The 18,150-nt window shown below is 40.7% G+C and overlaps 1 protein-coding gene and 2 non-coding genes across 3 annotated transcripts; 1 reads left to right on the top strand and 2 right to left on the bottom strand.

Annotated features, from left to right (window-relative positions):
* Positions 1-2,777: 2,777 nt before the first annotated feature.
* LOC134662242 (U2 spliceosomal RNA) lies at positions 2,778-2,970 on the bottom strand. Its single transcript, XR_010098044.1, has one exon. It is a non-coding gene; the product is annotated as a U2 spliceosomal RNA (small nuclear RNA).
* A 1,436-nt stretch (positions 2,971-4,406) lies between these two features.
* Positions 4,407-17,661, bottom strand: LOC134655801 (uncharacterized). Its single transcript, XM_063511270.1, has 11 exons — positions 17,552-17,661; positions 16,453-16,581; positions 15,354-15,482; positions 14,254-14,382; positions 13,155-13,283; positions 11,595-11,712; positions 10,447-10,551; positions 9,480-9,568; positions 7,513-7,635; positions 5,547-5,625; positions 4,407-5,078 (listed from the first exon to the last, which is right to left on the bottom strand). The coding sequence occupies exons 1-11, from the start codon at positions 17,659-17,661 to the stop codon at positions 5,013-5,015; spliced, it is 1,206 nt and encodes a 401-aa protein (XP_063367340.1). The 3' UTR covers positions 4,407-5,012.
* Positions 11,250-11,442, top strand: LOC134662240 (U2 spliceosomal RNA). Its single transcript, XR_010098042.1, has one exon. It is a non-coding gene; the product is annotated as a U2 spliceosomal RNA (small nuclear RNA).
* Positions 17,662-18,150: the final 489 nt, after the last annotated feature.

Consider the following 18,150-nt stretch of genomic DNA (forward strand, 5'->3'; position numbering starts at 1 on the left):
GCTTATGCGGATGCGGATGTCGAACAAGTCGGTACAGGAACGTCTTAGCGGCGGCGTAAGTGCTAGGTAATTTCGTCATTACCTATAACGAAATCGTCTAGATCCAGAAAAGTCGGCGAAGTTACTGTTTATTAAATATAACGCACCTATATTCTTGCTCAAATACTAAACGTTTGGTTTTTTTAAATAAAAAAATACTAAAAATGTAATATTTGACGTTTTCTAAGTACCTAATCCTGACATCCGCATCCGCATCCGCATCCGCGGATGTGAGCCTTTAAAAATCCGCATCCGCATCCGCATCCGCGGATGTCAAAAAATCTGCATCCGCAACATCCCTGGTCTGTACATAATATACATGTTCTACAGCCCCCAAGGGCTCGTACCATAAGCATTTATTGCAGTGTTAAATACCATGTCTATGTATACGAATGGGGTCCATTGTAAGTAAAGAACTGGAAATTTGAGTTTGTAGATTTAATAATCTTATACCCTAAGAATAGCGTCCTGTTTCAAGCGTACATGGGCGTATCCGAGACCGCTTACCAACAGGCGGATCATACGGTTATTAACCACCAACGTAGTAAAAAAACTGGAGGCCCCGCTCTTAACTCAAGAACGTATTCTGTGTCCATGTATTTTACATTAGTTAGCCTCCTAAGACCCCAGCCATACAAACGAAACATCAAAAATTTGCCACTGAAATTTGAACCTAAATTGTAGGAAATAAAGTTGATTTTGCGTTGTTTGAAAATTGAACGAAACAAAGCAAAAGCGACTGTTCCAATTTAACACGGTTAAAATTACACCGAACAGAATAGGTAGGACCTTGGGCCTTAGGAGGTTAGATGACACATGAAACTCGAAAACAGATCAGTAGCTTTGACAGCTATATGTATGGTTGTCAGTATTGCTGGCACGACCATTGTTGACCCTAATGACCTTTCAAGTGTCAAACTACTGTACTACTGATGACTTTCATAAGCTGTTGAAAAAAAAAACATGTATCTTTCTTACAATGGAACCCATGGCTAAGGTGTGTGAGGGAGACGGCTTGCTCGGTGTAGAGGACCGATATATTTTGTGCGTGAAATGCTATTTGTAAATAGAAATAAAATCGCTGTTCTTATAAATCTTATTATATAGTACAGTGCTGGATTTTTAACGTTTACGAAGTTTTTATGACTATAGTTCTGTATTTTATTATAATAGTGGATATAATATACATACTACATACCGAACTACCTCTGCATGCCTCTACTTCAGTAGGTTATATAGCTTTTGTTATTATATTACATTTTACACATTCAATATATTACAACTTAATCTATTTTGTATGTTTGTAATACCGATTCATAAATTTTAAGGGACATAGGTTTTACATATAGTACTGTCAGATAATTGAGAATTAAAAAATGTGTGCATGTTGTTTTGTTCTAAAGTAGGAGCCACTTCATCTGAATGGAAATTATATTGATCCTTAAACATAATAAACAATCTGACTAGATCACACGTGGTGGTTTTATTTTTTAATCCTTTCTGTAGCTTAATAAATAAATACGGACAACCATAGGCACGGGACTAGGGAATGCAATCTCGCACCAAGATTGGTGATTCGAGATCTCGCACGAAAAATCTGAATCGACATAGGGTGTTTCGAGATCTCGACCGTCAGACTTTCGAGATCTAGATTATACAAAGTAATTAAAAATGCCCTAATCTGGTCAAAAAACTCTTAAGAATTCTGTAAACACTAGGTACTTATTTAGGGTACACCATCACCATGTTATGTATTGAAAATAAAAACAACAAATTTAATCAACATTTAACAAAAAAACTACTTTTATTAAAACAAGATAAGTCTTATTTAGCTCTAAGTAGCACGTAACCATGTTAGTAAGAAAAGTGGTAATTATTATTTATAATTATACATAATTGTAACGTGTTTGACTTCAGCATTTTATTTCACTATGCATTTTGAAAATGATTTCGTAAAAACCACAGGGTGCTCAAGGTATTGTCGGTCAAGCGGCACCTGTTTGTTGCAAAAAGGCCAACATCAGAAAAAGCTCACTCATTATTCTGCATATAGGTATTCCGCACAGTGCTATTATCGTCGGCTAAAGCTGGCTACACACAATAGTACTGCCTGAACAACATGAATCTAAGGTAAAAAGATTACTCAAAACAAAGTAATTCACAGAGATCAATCTTTCAATCTCGTTCGAGATCTCGAAAATTTTAATCGAGATCTCGACCAAGATTACTTAAATCGAGATTCCCTATCAACGAGATTGAATCTCGCAAATACGTGCGAGATCGAGATTGCATTCCCTACACGGGACGTACCAGTGTTGGCCGAACGTTAATTGCAATTGACCATTAACCAGTACAAATTGAACCGTAAACCGTAACGGACGAATTTTAGGGTTCAATTTATAATGGTTAGGTCAAAAATAGTCAATTGTATTAACGTTTCGGCCAACACTGGGACGTATCCCAAAAAGCCTAAAATTAGGCACCGGAATCACCTAACCACTTATGCATGTCACAAAAAATATTTGTTTTCAATTAATGGCTATCAATAAAATTTAATATTAACTGCCGTATATGGACAAAAGTATGCGGTAAAGGGTTGCCCAATGACATTAGATTAGTTGTCTATTCTCTGGCCGGCCGTAGAGATTTCGATGATTCAGTTCATGAAGGTGGGGTCCGCCTAAAAATGAATAGTCATAATTTTATCAATATGATTAATAGATGAAACTTTTAATAGTATTATGTGGGCCAATCCCGGCGGCACTGCAATGCCGGGCCGACCCGTGACGGGAGTGGAGCGAGCCCCGAACATCCCGTCGGTTTACAAAAATCAGTTTAATATACTGGTCCCTCAGTGAGGGAACTTTCAGATATTAAGCTGAAAAGAACAGATACTACACTTTGATCTTAGCCAAAAGGCCGAGAAGCGATACCTGCTATTTGCAAACCGAGAGACGCCATTGATTCAGGAAAAATCTTAACACCGCGATGTAGCTTTACTATGGCGCCGGTACAGCGACATCTAGCGGGATATTGGGTAACTAAAACCCCATACTATAACGACGTGGGTGCTTGGCGCAGAGCTCCCTATATTTCAAGGTGGATCGTGATCATTAATTTTTATAATAATTAACGTTTCAGTTTCAGACGCCCCATTTCCAATACAAATTGAACACACCTAGCGTATTCTTGGAAGTGAATGTTTATATAGCTCTAAAAACTTTACTAAGAGAACACATAGGCTATGGAGCCGTTACAAATCTAGTCTAATCTAATCTATCTAATACCTTTAAACGAGCAATTCTTGCTTATTTATATATTTATATGTATATATATTTCAGGGATCTCGGGAACGGCTCTAACGATTTCGATGAAATTTGCTATATGGTTTTCGGGGGTGAAAAATCGATCTAGCTAGGTTTTATCTCTGGGAAAACGCGCATATTGGAGTTTTTATATGTTTTCCGAGCAAAGCTCGGTCTCCCAGATATTAGGTTTATTAAATTAAAACAAATGTTTCATAATTATTTAATATAATCTGAATAATCACATCCATTAAACATTATACATTACACAATAAATCAACAATTTTCACATAAACTAAACATTACGTGAAGTCAGTCACTTAACTTAAGCATTACAATGAATATATACAAATAATATTACAATAGATAGTCCGACCTCAGCAAAAACATACCATGTTCATACTATTTTATAACCGTGATTGTATAATCACCCGTATTATCACTAATCACTAGTATTAGTACAATTAGCAGCCGAAGTGTTCAAAATTATCTGAGCACAACTTTACTGTTGTCTGGTCCACTGACATTCGTAAATTGTATGTACAAGTTTGCACGCAAGCGAGCTAAGTCCCGATGTCCTTTTACAAGGACGATATCAGATTGAATATTGAACTATAATGGAATATAATAAGGTTCCTAATTCAAAACTGCAGAAATGACTCTGGAACTTGCACGGATTTCAAAAGCGGACATTAGGAGTAAGAGCGTGTGCAGATGTGATTTTTGTATAACTTGTCCCAATTTCCCGATTATACACCATCATAGAAAGACTAGGCGTCTTTGACCAACTCTAAGGCCGAGCAGTATGTGCTGTATATTAATATATTACATCTATTTCAGTTTATAATTTATATTTAGTGTGACTACTTAAATAACACAAACCAAATTGTTGATAAAAATAATTAGATTTGTTTCCAAAAGTTGATTATGGTCGGTTTCCAAACTTCCAGGTTATATTGTCGCAGTCTATAGTTAGCTGAAGTGGTATTGCCTCGGTCTGGTGCGAGGCCGGCTCGGTCTGATGACGGCAGGTCATGTGGCCGTGTCAGGAGTGCCACGTGGGAGTATAATCTTATACAATCAATATCTTAGACAAAGGTAAATAAGTAGGTTTGTTGCCACTACTGTCGGTTTCCAAACAGCCAGGAAATGTTGTCGAAGTCCATAGTGCAAGCCCTGTTGAAGCTGAAGCGGTATTGCCTCGGTCTGGTGCGAGGCCGGCTCGGTCTGATGAGGACGGCAGGTCATGTGGCCGTGTCAGGAGTGCCACGTCGGAGTATAATCTTACACAATCAATATATTTGATAAAGGTATATAAGTAGGTTTGTTGCCACTACTGTCGGTTTCCAAACAGCCAGGACACGTTGTCGAAGTCGATAGTGCAAGCCCTGTTGAAGCTGAAGCGGTATTGCCTCGGTCTGGTGCGAGGCCGACTCGGTCTGATGAGGACGGCAGGTCATGTGGCCGTGTCAGGAGTGCCACGTGGGAGTATAATCTTACACAATCAATTTATTTGATAAAGGTATATAAGTAGGTTTGTTGCCACTACGGTCGGTTTCCAAACAGCCAGGAAATGTTCTCGAAGTCCATAGTGCAAGCCCTGTTGAAGCTGAAGCGGTATTGCCTCGGTCTGGTGCGAGGCCGGCTCGGTCTGATGAGGACGGTAGGTCATGTGACCGTGTCGGGAATGCCGACGTGGCAGTAGTCCGTTAGCGGCACGATTACTACTTGGATCTGAAAAAAAAAACCTTCTTTATGTGACAGTCAGCAACGAGCAGACGGCTGCCTCATGGTAAGCGGCCATCGTCGCTCATGGACACAACCAACATCGGAAGAGCCACTTAAGCATTGCCGACCCTTGAGAACCTTGAGTACTTATTTTATAACAATGCTTATAGACGATATATATCACTACATTGTATAAAACAAAGTCGCTTCCCGCTGTCTGTCTGTCTGTATGTATGCTTAGATCTCTAAAACTACGTAACGGATTTTGATGCGGTTTTTTTAAATAGATACAGTGATTTAACAGGAAGGTTTATGTATAATTTGTTAACCCGTGCGAAGCCGGGGCGGGTCGCTAGTAATAGATAGATTATATAAATATATTAAACACCTTACTTAAAAAAAATCGGGATTACAGATGCGAATGAAAAGTCAGTTATAGTGTTATTCTAAAGATAACTGTCAAAGTTAGCTTACTCTAAGTTGGTCCCTGTTGGGACCCAATAGATGCTTTGGCTCCGGATTGTCGCACCTTTCGCTGCATTTCGGACAACTCCTGAAAAATATAAAGTTGTAAAATTATAACAATTTGATAAACGTTCATAATTTCTTATTTATTTCGGTTTGCTTGGGATCACTAGCGACATCTAGTAGTGTGCCGTCGGAAAGTTTCAGAAAAAATGCGATATCTCCGCATTGGAAAGTTTCGGAAATTTCTCATATTTTCGTATGGACGTTCCCCACTTTTGACATAAATATGACTTATTTTTTAGTTACAACTTTAAGTAAGCACAAAGTTTTTGTCGTTATTGCATCAATATTAAACCTTACAGAATACATTAGTTCGTACACCCTGAATTGCATCCGGCTTAAAAGTCCCCATGCTTTCTGCTGAATCACAGCATTTGTTAACACATTCATTGCCACCCAGCCAAACAAGACACCCGCGCCAGGCCACAACAGTTTCGTTATATAAAGCTGTAAAATGTCATTCAATAGAACTTGCTAACTATGTAAACAAACCGCCATACTAAAATAGACACTAAATGTCAATTTACTAGTAACATTTGTTTACATAGTTAGCAAGTTCTATTGATTGACATTTTAGTACCACGATCCCGACTATCGGGTCGTCCGGCCTGAATGTGTTAAATGTTGTGGAATGTTAATTAAAAACCGGCCAAGTGCGAGTCGGACTCGCGCACGGAGGGTTCCGCACCATCAACAAAAAATAGAGCAAAACAAGCAAAAAAACGGTCACCCATCCAAGTACTGACCCCGCCCGACGTTGCTTAACTTCGGTCAAAAGTCACGTTTGTTGTATGGGAGCCCCACTTAAATCTTTATTTTATTCTGTTTTTAGTATTTGTTGTTATAGCGGCAACAGAAATACATCATCTGTGAAAATTTCAACTGTCTAGCTATCACGGTTCGTGAGATACAGCCTGGTGACAGACGGACGGACGGACGGACGGACAGCGGAGTCTTAGTATAATCGTCCTACACTACCAAAACGTAATATCTAGAATATCAGTGACATTAAATTTGAACCTTAATACTATGACGATACCGGTTGTTTTTCAATATGAATGTTGTACTGGCACGTGCTAAGTCTGGAGCTAGCGGTTTTGCGATAATAGAGACAATGGCCTTTGTTTGAAAGATTAAGGTTTGAAGCGGAAAGTTCACCTCAGAAGGGCCGTACTATAATAGGGTCCCGTTTTTACCCTTTGGGTACGGAACCCTAAAAAGGGGCCGATGCACTTACTCCTTGTGGGGCTGCGAGGAGGCGGAGGCCTGCGCGGGCTTGCTAATTAAGTAACCTATTTACTTTTCATTGTAATAGTCAACTTAGTAACGTATGAAACTTTAGGCCTATTTTTAGTCATTTTTGTAAGACTTGTTTGTAAAAGGCTGTTTGTTTTCTAAAAAAAAAAATGTTGTGGAATGTTATACTGGATCAACCAAATCTTGTCAGTAGTAAAAGGCGGCAAATTTGAAAAATCGCGGGTTAGCAACACTGTGTTCGAATAATTCCAAAATCGCGTGTCATCTGTGTGTTATCTGTGGAATGTGGATCGTGAATGACAGCCATCATCTTATTGTTTACATTCTGAATCGTTTCTATTTCAAGAGAAATCTCTGCTGTCACCATTAAATACTAAGATTATGCATGACCTCAAAAGCTAAGGTGCCTACAATGTACAATCATGCTCGTTGACGGTAAACATTACTAAAATTTGAGGTTATGATAATTCACTCGAACTGACATATGAAGTGCGGAAAAATAAACACGTTTTGATTCGATGTACATTGCTGCTTTTCTTAGCGCAATTCTGCTCTTTGAGTGTTACATGGTGTTACCCTACTTTAATTTGCAGTACATTGCTACTGACAAGATTTGCTTGACGCACTATAATTAAAAAGGGGCCGATGTACATACTCCTTGTGCGGCTGCGAGGAGGCGGAGGCCTGCGCGGGCTGGCTGCAGGCGGGGCGGCACGCGGGGGAGTACAGCGGCGTGTTCAGCGAGTCGAAGTCCAGCGCGCCATCTATGTTTAGCACCCTGTAAATTCAACATCAATACATATTGGCTTCGGTTACCGTTATAGTTACTCATAAATAGATAAATAAATATTATAGGACATTCTTACACAGATTGACTAAGTCCCACAGTAAGCTCAAGAAGGCTTGTGTTGTGGGTACTCAGACAACGTTATATACAGGGTGGATTTTCTTTTTAGGTCAGTGAGGGCAGCTACCAGATCCCGTGCTGCTACGACAAAACGGTCTTAGAAGACCTTCCTTCGATTTCAAATTAATGAAGATTGGCTTTTACAGATTTTGGAAGAAACATACAGGGTGCAAGAAAAAGGTCATTTTTGACAAACTTTTTTTTGATGCCATACGATCCCATTCCTATTAAGGATCAAAAGATTGTATGGAAGCAAAAAAAAAAAATCCGGCTAGAAAAGCCACAATACGAGGAAAACTTTTCCCATACAATTTGTATGAAAATGAAAACTTTTATTTTTCTCATGCTATTTTTGTATGCCAATCGATTCCATTCCTATCCAGTATCGATAGTTTCCTAGGGGTCAACTTACGGTAATGTACTAAAAAGCCACAAATTAAAGAAAACTTTTTCCATACATTTACTATGGAGAAAACGTGAAATTTAATTCACAGTTTTCTATCTGGCCAATCAGTCCTCTTACATTTAAGAACCATAATACTGTATGAAGACATTGCTGTAGGACTAATGGGCGAGGTAGAAAATTGTGAATAAAATTTCACATTTTCTCCATAGTAAATGTATGGAGACAGTTTTTATTAATTTGTGGCTTTTTAGTACATTACCGTAAGTTGACCCCTAGGAAACTATTGATACTGGATAGGAATGGAATCGATTGGCATACAAAAATAGCATGTGAAAAATAAAAGTTTTCATTTTCATACAAATTGTATGGGAAAAGTTTTCCTCGATTTGTGGCTTTTCTAGCCGGAATTTTTTTTTTAATTCCATACAAGCTTTTGATCCTCAATAGGAATGGGATCGATTGGTATCAAAAAAAAAGTTTGTCAAAAATGACCTTTTTCTCGCACCCTGTATGTTTTTTCCAAAATCTGTAAAAGCCAATCTTCATTAATTTGAAGTCGAGGGAAGGTCTTCTAAGACCGTTTTCTCGTAGCAGCACGGGATCTGGTAGCTGCTCTCACTGACCCGAAAAGAAAATCCATCCTGTATAATACTTATACAAATACATAAATACATAGAAAACAACCAAGACTCAGGAACAAATATCTGTGTTAATCATACAAATAAATGGCCTTACCAGGATTTGAACCCAGGACCGCGGCTTAACAGGCAGGGTCACTACCCACTATTAGGCCAGACCAGTCGTCAAACATCGGAATATCGGATTGACCACGAATGCTGCGAAGGGTTCGAAACGTCAAGATATATAGTATAGATATATTCATAATACGCGATATAATCCGTTTCCATAGTTTTATTTCAAAATTGAAGCGTTATTCTGTGACTGAAATCAAAGGTTCTTTCACACATCAATAAAAATAAATATTATGATTTATCTAATCACGGCAGCGAAGTTTATTAAACGGATTCGCATATTTTTCGTGCTTATAATTTGTTGAAACTTGGCCTGTGCACACCGGGTGCGTATGACGTGCACGTTGTAATATACTTATCCTTATGAGAGACGGCACACCGCGCGGCTCAAACATTTTAGCGCAAGTCTACGAACACGCAGCCGGCGTGCTCTGGACTATAACCGCGAAAATCGAAGTTCGCAAATTGCGGGCATTTTTCTCTGTTACTCTAATCACGCCTTCATTGAAGTAAAAGAGAAAGAACCCCACAATTTGGGAATAGCCTTTAATACTCACCTATTTTGAGCAGAGAACCTGTGTACCCTCTCAACCACAGAAGCGATATGCTCCACACCCTTCTGTACGCCCCAAACTAGGAGCCCGATCTGTCAAGGAAAGAAATTACGCGTAAAGATAAAAATCGGTCAAGTGCGAGTCGGACTCACGCACGGAGGGTTCCGCACCATCAACAAAAAATAGAGCAAAACAAGTAAAAAAACGGTCACCCATCCAAGTACTGACCCCGCCCGACGTTGCTTAACTTCGGTCAAAAATCACGTTTGTTGTATGGAAGCCCCACTTAAATCTTTATTTTATTCTGTTTTTAGTATTTGTTGTTATAGCGGCAACAGAAATACATCATTTGTGAAAATTTCAACTGTCTAGCTATCACGGTTCGTGAGATACAGCCTGGTGACAGACGGACGGACGGACGGACGGACGGACAGCGGAGTCTTAGTAATAGGGTCCCGTTTTTACCCTTTGGGTACGGAACCCTAAAAACCGGTCAAGTGCGAGTAGGACTCGGGCACGAAGGGTTCCGTACCATTACGCAGAAAACGGCAAATCACGTTTGTTGTATGGGAGCCCAAGTTAAATATTTGTTGTTATAGCGGCAACAGAAGTACATCATCTGTGAACATTTCATCTGTCTAGCTATCATGAGGTTGGCATGTTGGCAACTGTCATTGGGTTGCATAGATGGCGCCAGGTTTACTTATCTCTAGTTTTGTTCTATGAGATTTGGCTGAAACGGCTGGGCCATAAAATTAAATAAAAAAAAAGATTTTGACACAGTTCTAGGGATTAAAAAGAAACTCTTGCCCAATAACCATTACAAATTGAATCGTAAACTGTAACCGTCCGTTACGGTTTACGGTTCAATTTGCACTGGTTAATGGTCAATTGCAATTAATGTTCGGCCAACACTGGTACGGGTATTTTGGAATACTTTGGCCATCTCCCATATACTAATTGTACTCACCTTGACCCGCACGTCGGGTTCTTGCTGGTCATCGTAGTCGGGCGCGTCTGGCGGGTTCTGGCACGTGATGGACACGCGCACTGTGCGGAGCACCACTTCGGGCACCTGGGACAAATCACTCAGCGTTAAATAGGCGCGTCAATGGAATATGCACGTTGTATGCGGTAGTTATGGTCCATATTTAAGTGGCAGTGCAGCAGTTCTACTCTCGAGACCAGGGATGTTGCGAATATACGCATCCGTATCCGCAACCGCGGAACTTCCGCATTATTTTCAACATCCGCATCTGCATAATGCGGATTTAATGCGAATGCGGATGTGGAACAGGTCGGTACAGGAACGTCTTAGCATCGGTGTAAGTGCTAGACTGCTAGGTAATTTAGTCATTAGCCAAAAAAACCTATTAGAAATGAGCAGTCAAGCGTGAGTGGGACTTAATATACGGAACCTTTGGAACGCGAGTCCGACTCGCACTTGGCCGGTTTTTTGAAATAAAAATTACTAAAATGTAATATTTAACGTTTTTTATGTATCTATCTTGACATCCGCATCCGCATCCGCGGATGTGAGCCTTTAAAAATCCGCATCCGCATCCGCATCCGCGGATGTCAAAAAATCGGCATCCGCAACATCCCTGCTCGAGACCTACGGCGTTGCCGTTTTATGTGGTCTTCAACCGGTGGGTGTAGGAGTTTGCCCAATTCCCCGCTAGATGTCGCTGTACCGGCGCCACAGTAAAGCTACATTGCGGTGTTAAGATTTTTCCTGAATCAATGGCGTCTCTCGGTTTGTTCAGAGCAGGTATCGCTTCTCGGCCTTTTGGCTAAGATCAAAGTGTAGTATCTGTTCTTTTCAGCTTAATATCTGAAAGTTCCCTCACTGAGGGACCAGTATATTAAACTGATTTTTGTAAACCGACGGGATGTTCGGGGCTCGCTCCACTCCCGTCACGGGTCGGCCCGGCATTGCAGTGCCGCCGGGATTGGCCCACCATAATACAATCAAAACGCATTTTGAAACTATTAGGAGCACTTGGGAATCTAAATATCCTTATTTACAGTGACCAAGTGACGCGGCATCGGACACAGTGGGTGATTGAAATGTTAATAATGAATCCAATGCATTATATTCTAAATCAATGTACTTACATCAAACGTCCCGGACCACACGATGAGCATGCTCTTCTTGAACCAGACGCCCTTCGGGTACAGGTCCACCGTCCACTCCGTGAGCCGGTCGCTCGACGACGCACCCATGCTTGACTTACTGAAAATTATACATTCACCAGTTAGGGTGGTACACAGACAATCCAACCTCTAGACATAGCATAGTCGCGCTACCCCCTCTGCCACACATACGGTAGCGTTACTCCATCTTCGAGTCCATCCCGTGCCGTGATTGGTCCGTGTCTTTGAACGGATCAATCACGGCACGGGATTCGCTCACCTCGTCCCGCACCCCCGTATTTATGGCAGCATCGGTTTCATTAAAGAATTGACCTAAGCTCAGTCTAGAGGTTGGATTGTCAGTGGGGTGGTATTCCATCTGTCCATTGTGTATTTGCATCTCACATTTTGCTTAGTGCGGGAGTAAGACGCAATGCACATTGGACAAGTGAAATACCACCCTTAATTTATAAGTATTCGTCAGCTACATATTTCACCAGTCGTTACTTTACGAGGGCAAATAGAAAAGGTACTATTATAACGGGGTCCCTTTGTTTCCCATAAAATTTTAAGTCATAATGTATCGTTTGTCATCTTATCATTAGTCATTAAACTGAAACGGTTAACTTTTCAGGATTTTCGTAAGGTTATCCTATAGATAGGTTAGGTTTGTTTTATGGCAATCCTGAAAAGTGACGCGTTTCTGAACCAAATGAATTATGACTAACGAAAATGTGGGCAAACAATACATTATGACTTAAAACTTTTTGGGAAACAATAGAGACCTAAAATAGTAGTTTATGCAACAGTGATATAATAAGGGTTCTTAAAATTCAAGGGTCGAAGTTACAAAACGAGACGTAGTCGAGTTTTGTAAAAAAAGACCCGAGAATTTTAAGAACCAATTATGAGCTGTTGCATACATTACTTTTTCTATGACAGCTGCAGCAAGAGTTATTATTAAAAAAATTGAGTTATTATTTAAAAAAAAATGAGTTATTATTTAAAAAAAAAAGAGTTATTATTGTAAATGAAAACATACCTCTTTCAATCAAGATGATCGGAACTTGTATCTTTAAAAAAAATAAAGCAGTTGTATTATACTCATAAGATGACTGCTAGCAGTCATCTTATGAGCCTATAGACAAAGCATTCAAATGACATTGCTTTAGATATCACTGTCAGTCATTTAATTGACACATTTAAGTGCTGGAGTAGAAAAAAACACTATTTTGTTTCATTTAGTTGCCACTATGGATGGAGTGAGGGGTGTATATTATAAGGTACCTCGATTTTGAGTTAATTTCGCCTCAGTTGGGAAATACATTGAGGCATTTAAAATCAGACAGGACTGGCTATTTTTAAACCCGTATAAAACTATAAAGAGTAGATAATTTGATTGTGACGTCACATGCTAGTGTTTCATATAAATTCCATAGTAGAAAAATCGTTTCGACACCGACAGTTGGAAAAAAGGAACTGATTTGACTAGAGTCAAATACCTTATAGCGAGTCACATCTTCCGTTCTATTCTGTGCTAACCTGGAGAAGATGAAGGTCCTGGTGTGGTAGCAGGGCAGCGAGTGGAAGTTGTCCACGCCGAGAACCGAACCCCACGTGTCTTCCGTATACAGCCGCGGCGTGAACAACATGCGGCCCGCCTCCGTTTGACTAGTAGTCAAATACCTTATAGCGAGTCACATCTTCCGTTCTATTCTGTGTGTGGGCACGTCCTTCGAATGGATGACCACCGCTTGCCTAAGGCTATCCTCTACACTGAGTTGGCAGTGGGTAAGCGGAAGCACGGTGGTCAGCACCTGCGCTACAAGGACGTCCTCAAACGGCATCTGAGCGCTTGCGCCATCGACCCTGAGCGTTGGGAGGAGCTTGCTGGAAGGTCATCTTGGCGTTCTACCATCCATAACGGTGTCAAAATGTTTGAGGATAACCGCCTCACAAGCCTAGACACAAAACGCCAGTCACGGAAAGAGAGACCTAAGCCTTCCTACGTGTATACGCTCAACGCAGCTGGCCAACTTTATTGTCACACGTGCAATAGAGTATTTTTCTACTCCAGCACTTAAATGTGTCAATTAAATGACTGACAGTGATATCTAAAGCAATGTCATTTGAATGATTTGTCTATAGGCTCATAAGATGACTGCTAGCAGTCATCTTATGAGTATAATACAACTGCTTTATTTTTTTTAAAGATACAAGTTCCGATCATCTTGATTGAAAGAGGTATGTTTTCATTTACAATAATAACTCTTTTTTTTTTAAATAATAACTCAATTTTTTTTAAATAATAACTCTTTTTTTTTAATAATAACTCTATTTTTTTGCTGCAGCTGTCATAGAAAAAGTAATGTATGCAACAGCTCATAATTGGTTCTTAAAATTCTCGGGTCTTTTTTTACAAAACTCGACTACGTCTCGTTTTGTAACTTCGACCCTTGAATTTTAAGAACCCTTATTATATCACTGTTGCATAAACTACTATTAAGACCAAGTTCGGCCTGGCCAGCCACATAAGGGCTCACGCTAGACAACGTCCATGATGTTTATTTAGGGTCGCCGTCATCGAAAACGATGAGGAGGACTATATATATATATATATATATATCTATTCTGTGCTAACCTGGAGAAGATGAAGGTCCTGGTGTGGTAGCAGGGCAGCGAGTGGAAGTTGTCCACGCCGAGAACCGAACCCCACGTGTCTTCCGTATACAGCCGCGGCGTGAACAACATGCGGCCCGCCTCCGTTTGACTAGTAGTCAAATACCCTATAGCGAGTCACATCTTCCGTTCTATTCTGTGTGTGGGCACGTCCTTCGAATGGATGACCACCGCTTGCCTAAGGCTATCCTCTACTCTGAGTTGGCAGTGGGTAAGCGGAAGCACGGTGGTCAGCACCTGCGCTACAAGGACGTCCTCAAACGGCATCTGAGCGCTTGCGCCATCGACCCTGAGCGTTGGGAGGAGCTTGCTGGAAGGTCATCTTGGCGTTCTACCATCCATAACGGTGTCAAAATGTTTGAGGATAACCGCCTCACAAGCCTAGACACAAAACGCCAGTCACGGAAAGAGAGACCTAAGCCTTCCTACGTGTATACGCCCAACGCAGCTGGCCAACTTTATTGTCACACGTGCAATAGAGTATTTTTCTACTCCAGCACTTAAATGTGTCAATTAAATGACTGACAGTGATATCTAAAGCAATGTCATTTGAATGATTTGTCTATAGGCTCATAAGATGACTGCTAGCAGTCATCTTATGAGTATAATACAACTGCTTTATTTTTTTTAAAGATACAAGTTCCGATCATCTTGATTGAAAGAGGTATGTTTTCATTTACAATAATAACTCTTTTTTTTTTTAAATAATAACTCAATTTTTTTTAAATAATAACTCTTTTTTTTTAATAATAACTCTTTTTTTTTGCTGCAGCTGTCATAGAAAAAGTAATGTATGCAACAGCTCATAATTGGTTCTTAAAATTCTCGGGTCTTTTTTTACAAAACTCGACTACGTCTCGTTTTGTAACTTCGACCCTTGAATTTTAAGAACCCTTATTATATCACTGTTGCATAAACTACTATTAAGACCAAGTTCGGCCTGGCCAGCCACATAAGGGCTCACGCTAGACAACGCCCATGATGTTTATTTAGGGTCGCCGTCATCGAAAACGATGAGGAGGACTATATATATATATATATATATATCTATTCTGTGCTAACCTGGAGAAGATGAAGGTCCTGGTGTGGTAGCAGGGCAGCGAGTGGAAGTTGTCCACGCCGAGAACCGAACCCCACGTGTCTTCCGTATACAGCCGCGGCGTGAACAACATGCGGCCCGCCTCCGTTTGACTAGTAGTCAAATACCTTATAGCGAGTCACATCTTCCGTTCTATTCTGTGTGTGGGCACGTCCTTCGAATGGATGACCACCGCTTGCCTAAGGCTATCCTCTACACTGAGTTGGCAGTGGGTAAGCGGAAGCACGGTGGTCAGCACCTGCGCTACAAGGACGTCCTCAAACGGCATCTGAGCGCTTGCGCCATCGACCCTGAGCGTTGGGAGGAGCTTGCTGGAAGGTCATCTTGGCGTTCTACCATCCATAACGGTGTCAAAATGTTTGAGGATAACCGCCTCACAAGCCTAGACACAAAACGCCAGTCACGGAAAGAGAGACCTAAGCCTTCCTACGTGTATACGCTCAACGCAGCTGGCCAACTTTATTGTCACACGTGCAATAGAGTATTTTTCTACTCCAGCACTTAAATGTGTCAATTAAATGACTGACAGTGATATCTAAAGCAATGTCATTTGAATGATTTGTCTATAGGCTCATAAGATGACTGCTAGCAGTCATCTTATGAGTATAATACAACTGCTTTATTTTTTTTAAAGATACAAGTTCCGATCATCTTGATTGAAAGAGGTATGTTTTCATTTACAATAATAACTCTTTTTTTTTTAAATAATAACTCAATTTTTTTTAAATAATAACTCTTTTTTTTTAATAATAACTCTATTTTTTTGCTGCAGCTGTCATAGAAAAAGTAATGTATGCAACAGCTCATAATTGGTTCTTAAAATTCTCGGGTCTTTTTTTACAAAACTCGACTACGTCTCGTTTTGTAACTTCGACCCTTGAATTTTAAGAACCCTTATTATATCACTGTTGCATAAACTACTATTAAGACCAAGTTCGGCCTGGCCAGCCACATAAGGGCTCACGCTAGACAACGTCCATGATGTTTATTTAGGGTCGCCGTCATCGAAAACGATGAGGAGGACTATATATATATATATATATATATCTATTCTGTGCTAACCTGGAGAAGATGAAGGTCCTGGTGTGGTAGCAGGGCAGCGAGTGGAAGTTGTCCACGCCGAGAACCGAACCCCACGTGTCTTCCGTATACAGCCGCGGCGTGAACAACATGCGGCCCGCCTCCGTTTGACTAGTAGTCAAATACCCTATAGCGAGTCACATCTTCCGTTCTATTCTGTGTGTGGGCACGTCCTTCGAATGGATGACCACCGCTTGCCTAAGGCTATCCTCTACTCTGAGTTGGCAGTGGGTAAGCGGAAGCACGGTGGTCAGCACCTGCGCTACAAGGACGTCCTCAAACGGCATCTGAGCGCTTGCGCCATCGACCCTGAGCGTTGGGAGGAGCTTGCTGGAAGGTCATCTTGGCGTTCTACCATCCATAACGGTGTCAAAATGTTTGAGGATAACCGCCTCACAAGCCTAGACACAAAACGCCAGTCACGGAAAGAGAGACCTAAGCCTTCCTACGTGTATACGCCCAACGCAGCTGGCCAACTTTATTGTCACACGTGCAATAGAGTATTTTTCTACTCCAGCACTTAAATGTGTCAATTAAATGACTGACAGTGATATCTAAAGCAATGTCATTTGAATGATTTGTCTATAGGCTCATAAGATGACTGCTAGCAGTCATCTTATGAGTATAATACAACTGCTTTATTTTTTTTAAAGATACAAGTTCCGATCATCTTGATTGAAAGAGGTATGTTTTCATTTACAATAATAAATCTTTTTTTTTTAAATAATAACTCAATTTTTTTTAAATAATAACTCTTTTTTTTTAATAATAACTCTATTTTTTTGCTGCAGCTGTCATAGAAAAAGTAATGTATGCAACAGCTCATAATTGGTTCTTAAAATTCTCGGGTCTTTTTTTACAAAACTCGACTACGTCTCGTTTTGTAACTTCGACCCTTGAATTTTAAGAACCCTTATTATATCACTGTTGCATAAACTACTATTAAGACCAAGTTCGGCCTGGCCAGCCACATAAGGGCTCACGCTAGACAACGTCCATGATGTTTATTTAGGGTCGCCGTCATCGAAAACGATGAGGAGGACTATATATATATATATATATATATCTATTCTGTGCTAACCTGGAGAAGATGAAGGTCCTGGTGTGGTAGCAGGGCAGCGAGTGGAAGTTGTCCACGCCGAGAACCGAACCCCACGTGTCTTCCGTATACAGCCGCGGCGTGAACAACATGCGGCCCGCCTCCGTTTGACTAGTAGTCAAATACCCTATAGCGAGTCACATCTTCCGTTCTATTCTGTGTGTGGGCACGTCCTTCGAATGGATGACCACCGCTTGCCTAAGGCTATCCTCTACTCTGAGTTGGCAGTGGGTAAGCGGAAGCACGGTGGTCAGCACCTGCGCTACAAGGACGTCCTCAAACGGCATCTGAGCGCTTGCGCCATCGACCCTGAGCGTTGGGAGGAGCTTGCTGGAAGGTCATCTTGGCGTTCTACCATCCATAACGGTGTCAAAATGTTTGAGGATAACCGCCTCACAAGCCTAGACACAAAACGCCAGTCACGGAAAGAGAGACCTAAGCCTTCCTACGTGTATACGCCCAACGCAGCTGGCCAACTTTATTGTCACACGTGCAATAGAGTATTTTTCTACTCCAGCACTTAAATGTGTCAATTAAATGACTGACAGTGATATCTAAAGCAATGTCATTTGAATGATTTG

Source organism: Cydia amplana, chromosome 2, assembly GCF_948474715.1.
Source record: "Cydia amplana chromosome 2, ilCydAmpl1.1, whole genome shotgun sequence".
Classification (NCBI taxonomy): Eukaryota; Metazoa; Arthropoda; class Insecta; order Lepidoptera; family Tortricidae; genus Cydia; species Cydia amplana.

What these genes read in the sequence shown, in the direction of transcription:
- LOC134655801 (XM_063511270.1), bottom strand. Translation starts at nt 17,661, where the DNA reads ATGTTGTTCACGCCGCGGCTGTATACGGAAGACACGTGGGGTTCGGTT. An exon ending in AGGACCTTCATCTTCTCCAG is followed by an intron (nt 11,713 to 13,154) that starts GTTAGCACAGAA and finishes TATAATTTTCAG; the next exon opens with TAAGTCAAGCATGGGTGCGT. An exon ending in AGGTTCTCTGCTCAAAATAG is followed by an intron (nt 7,636 to 9,479) that starts GTGAGTATTAAA and finishes TTGAATTTACAG; the next exon opens with GGTGCTAAACATAGATGGCG.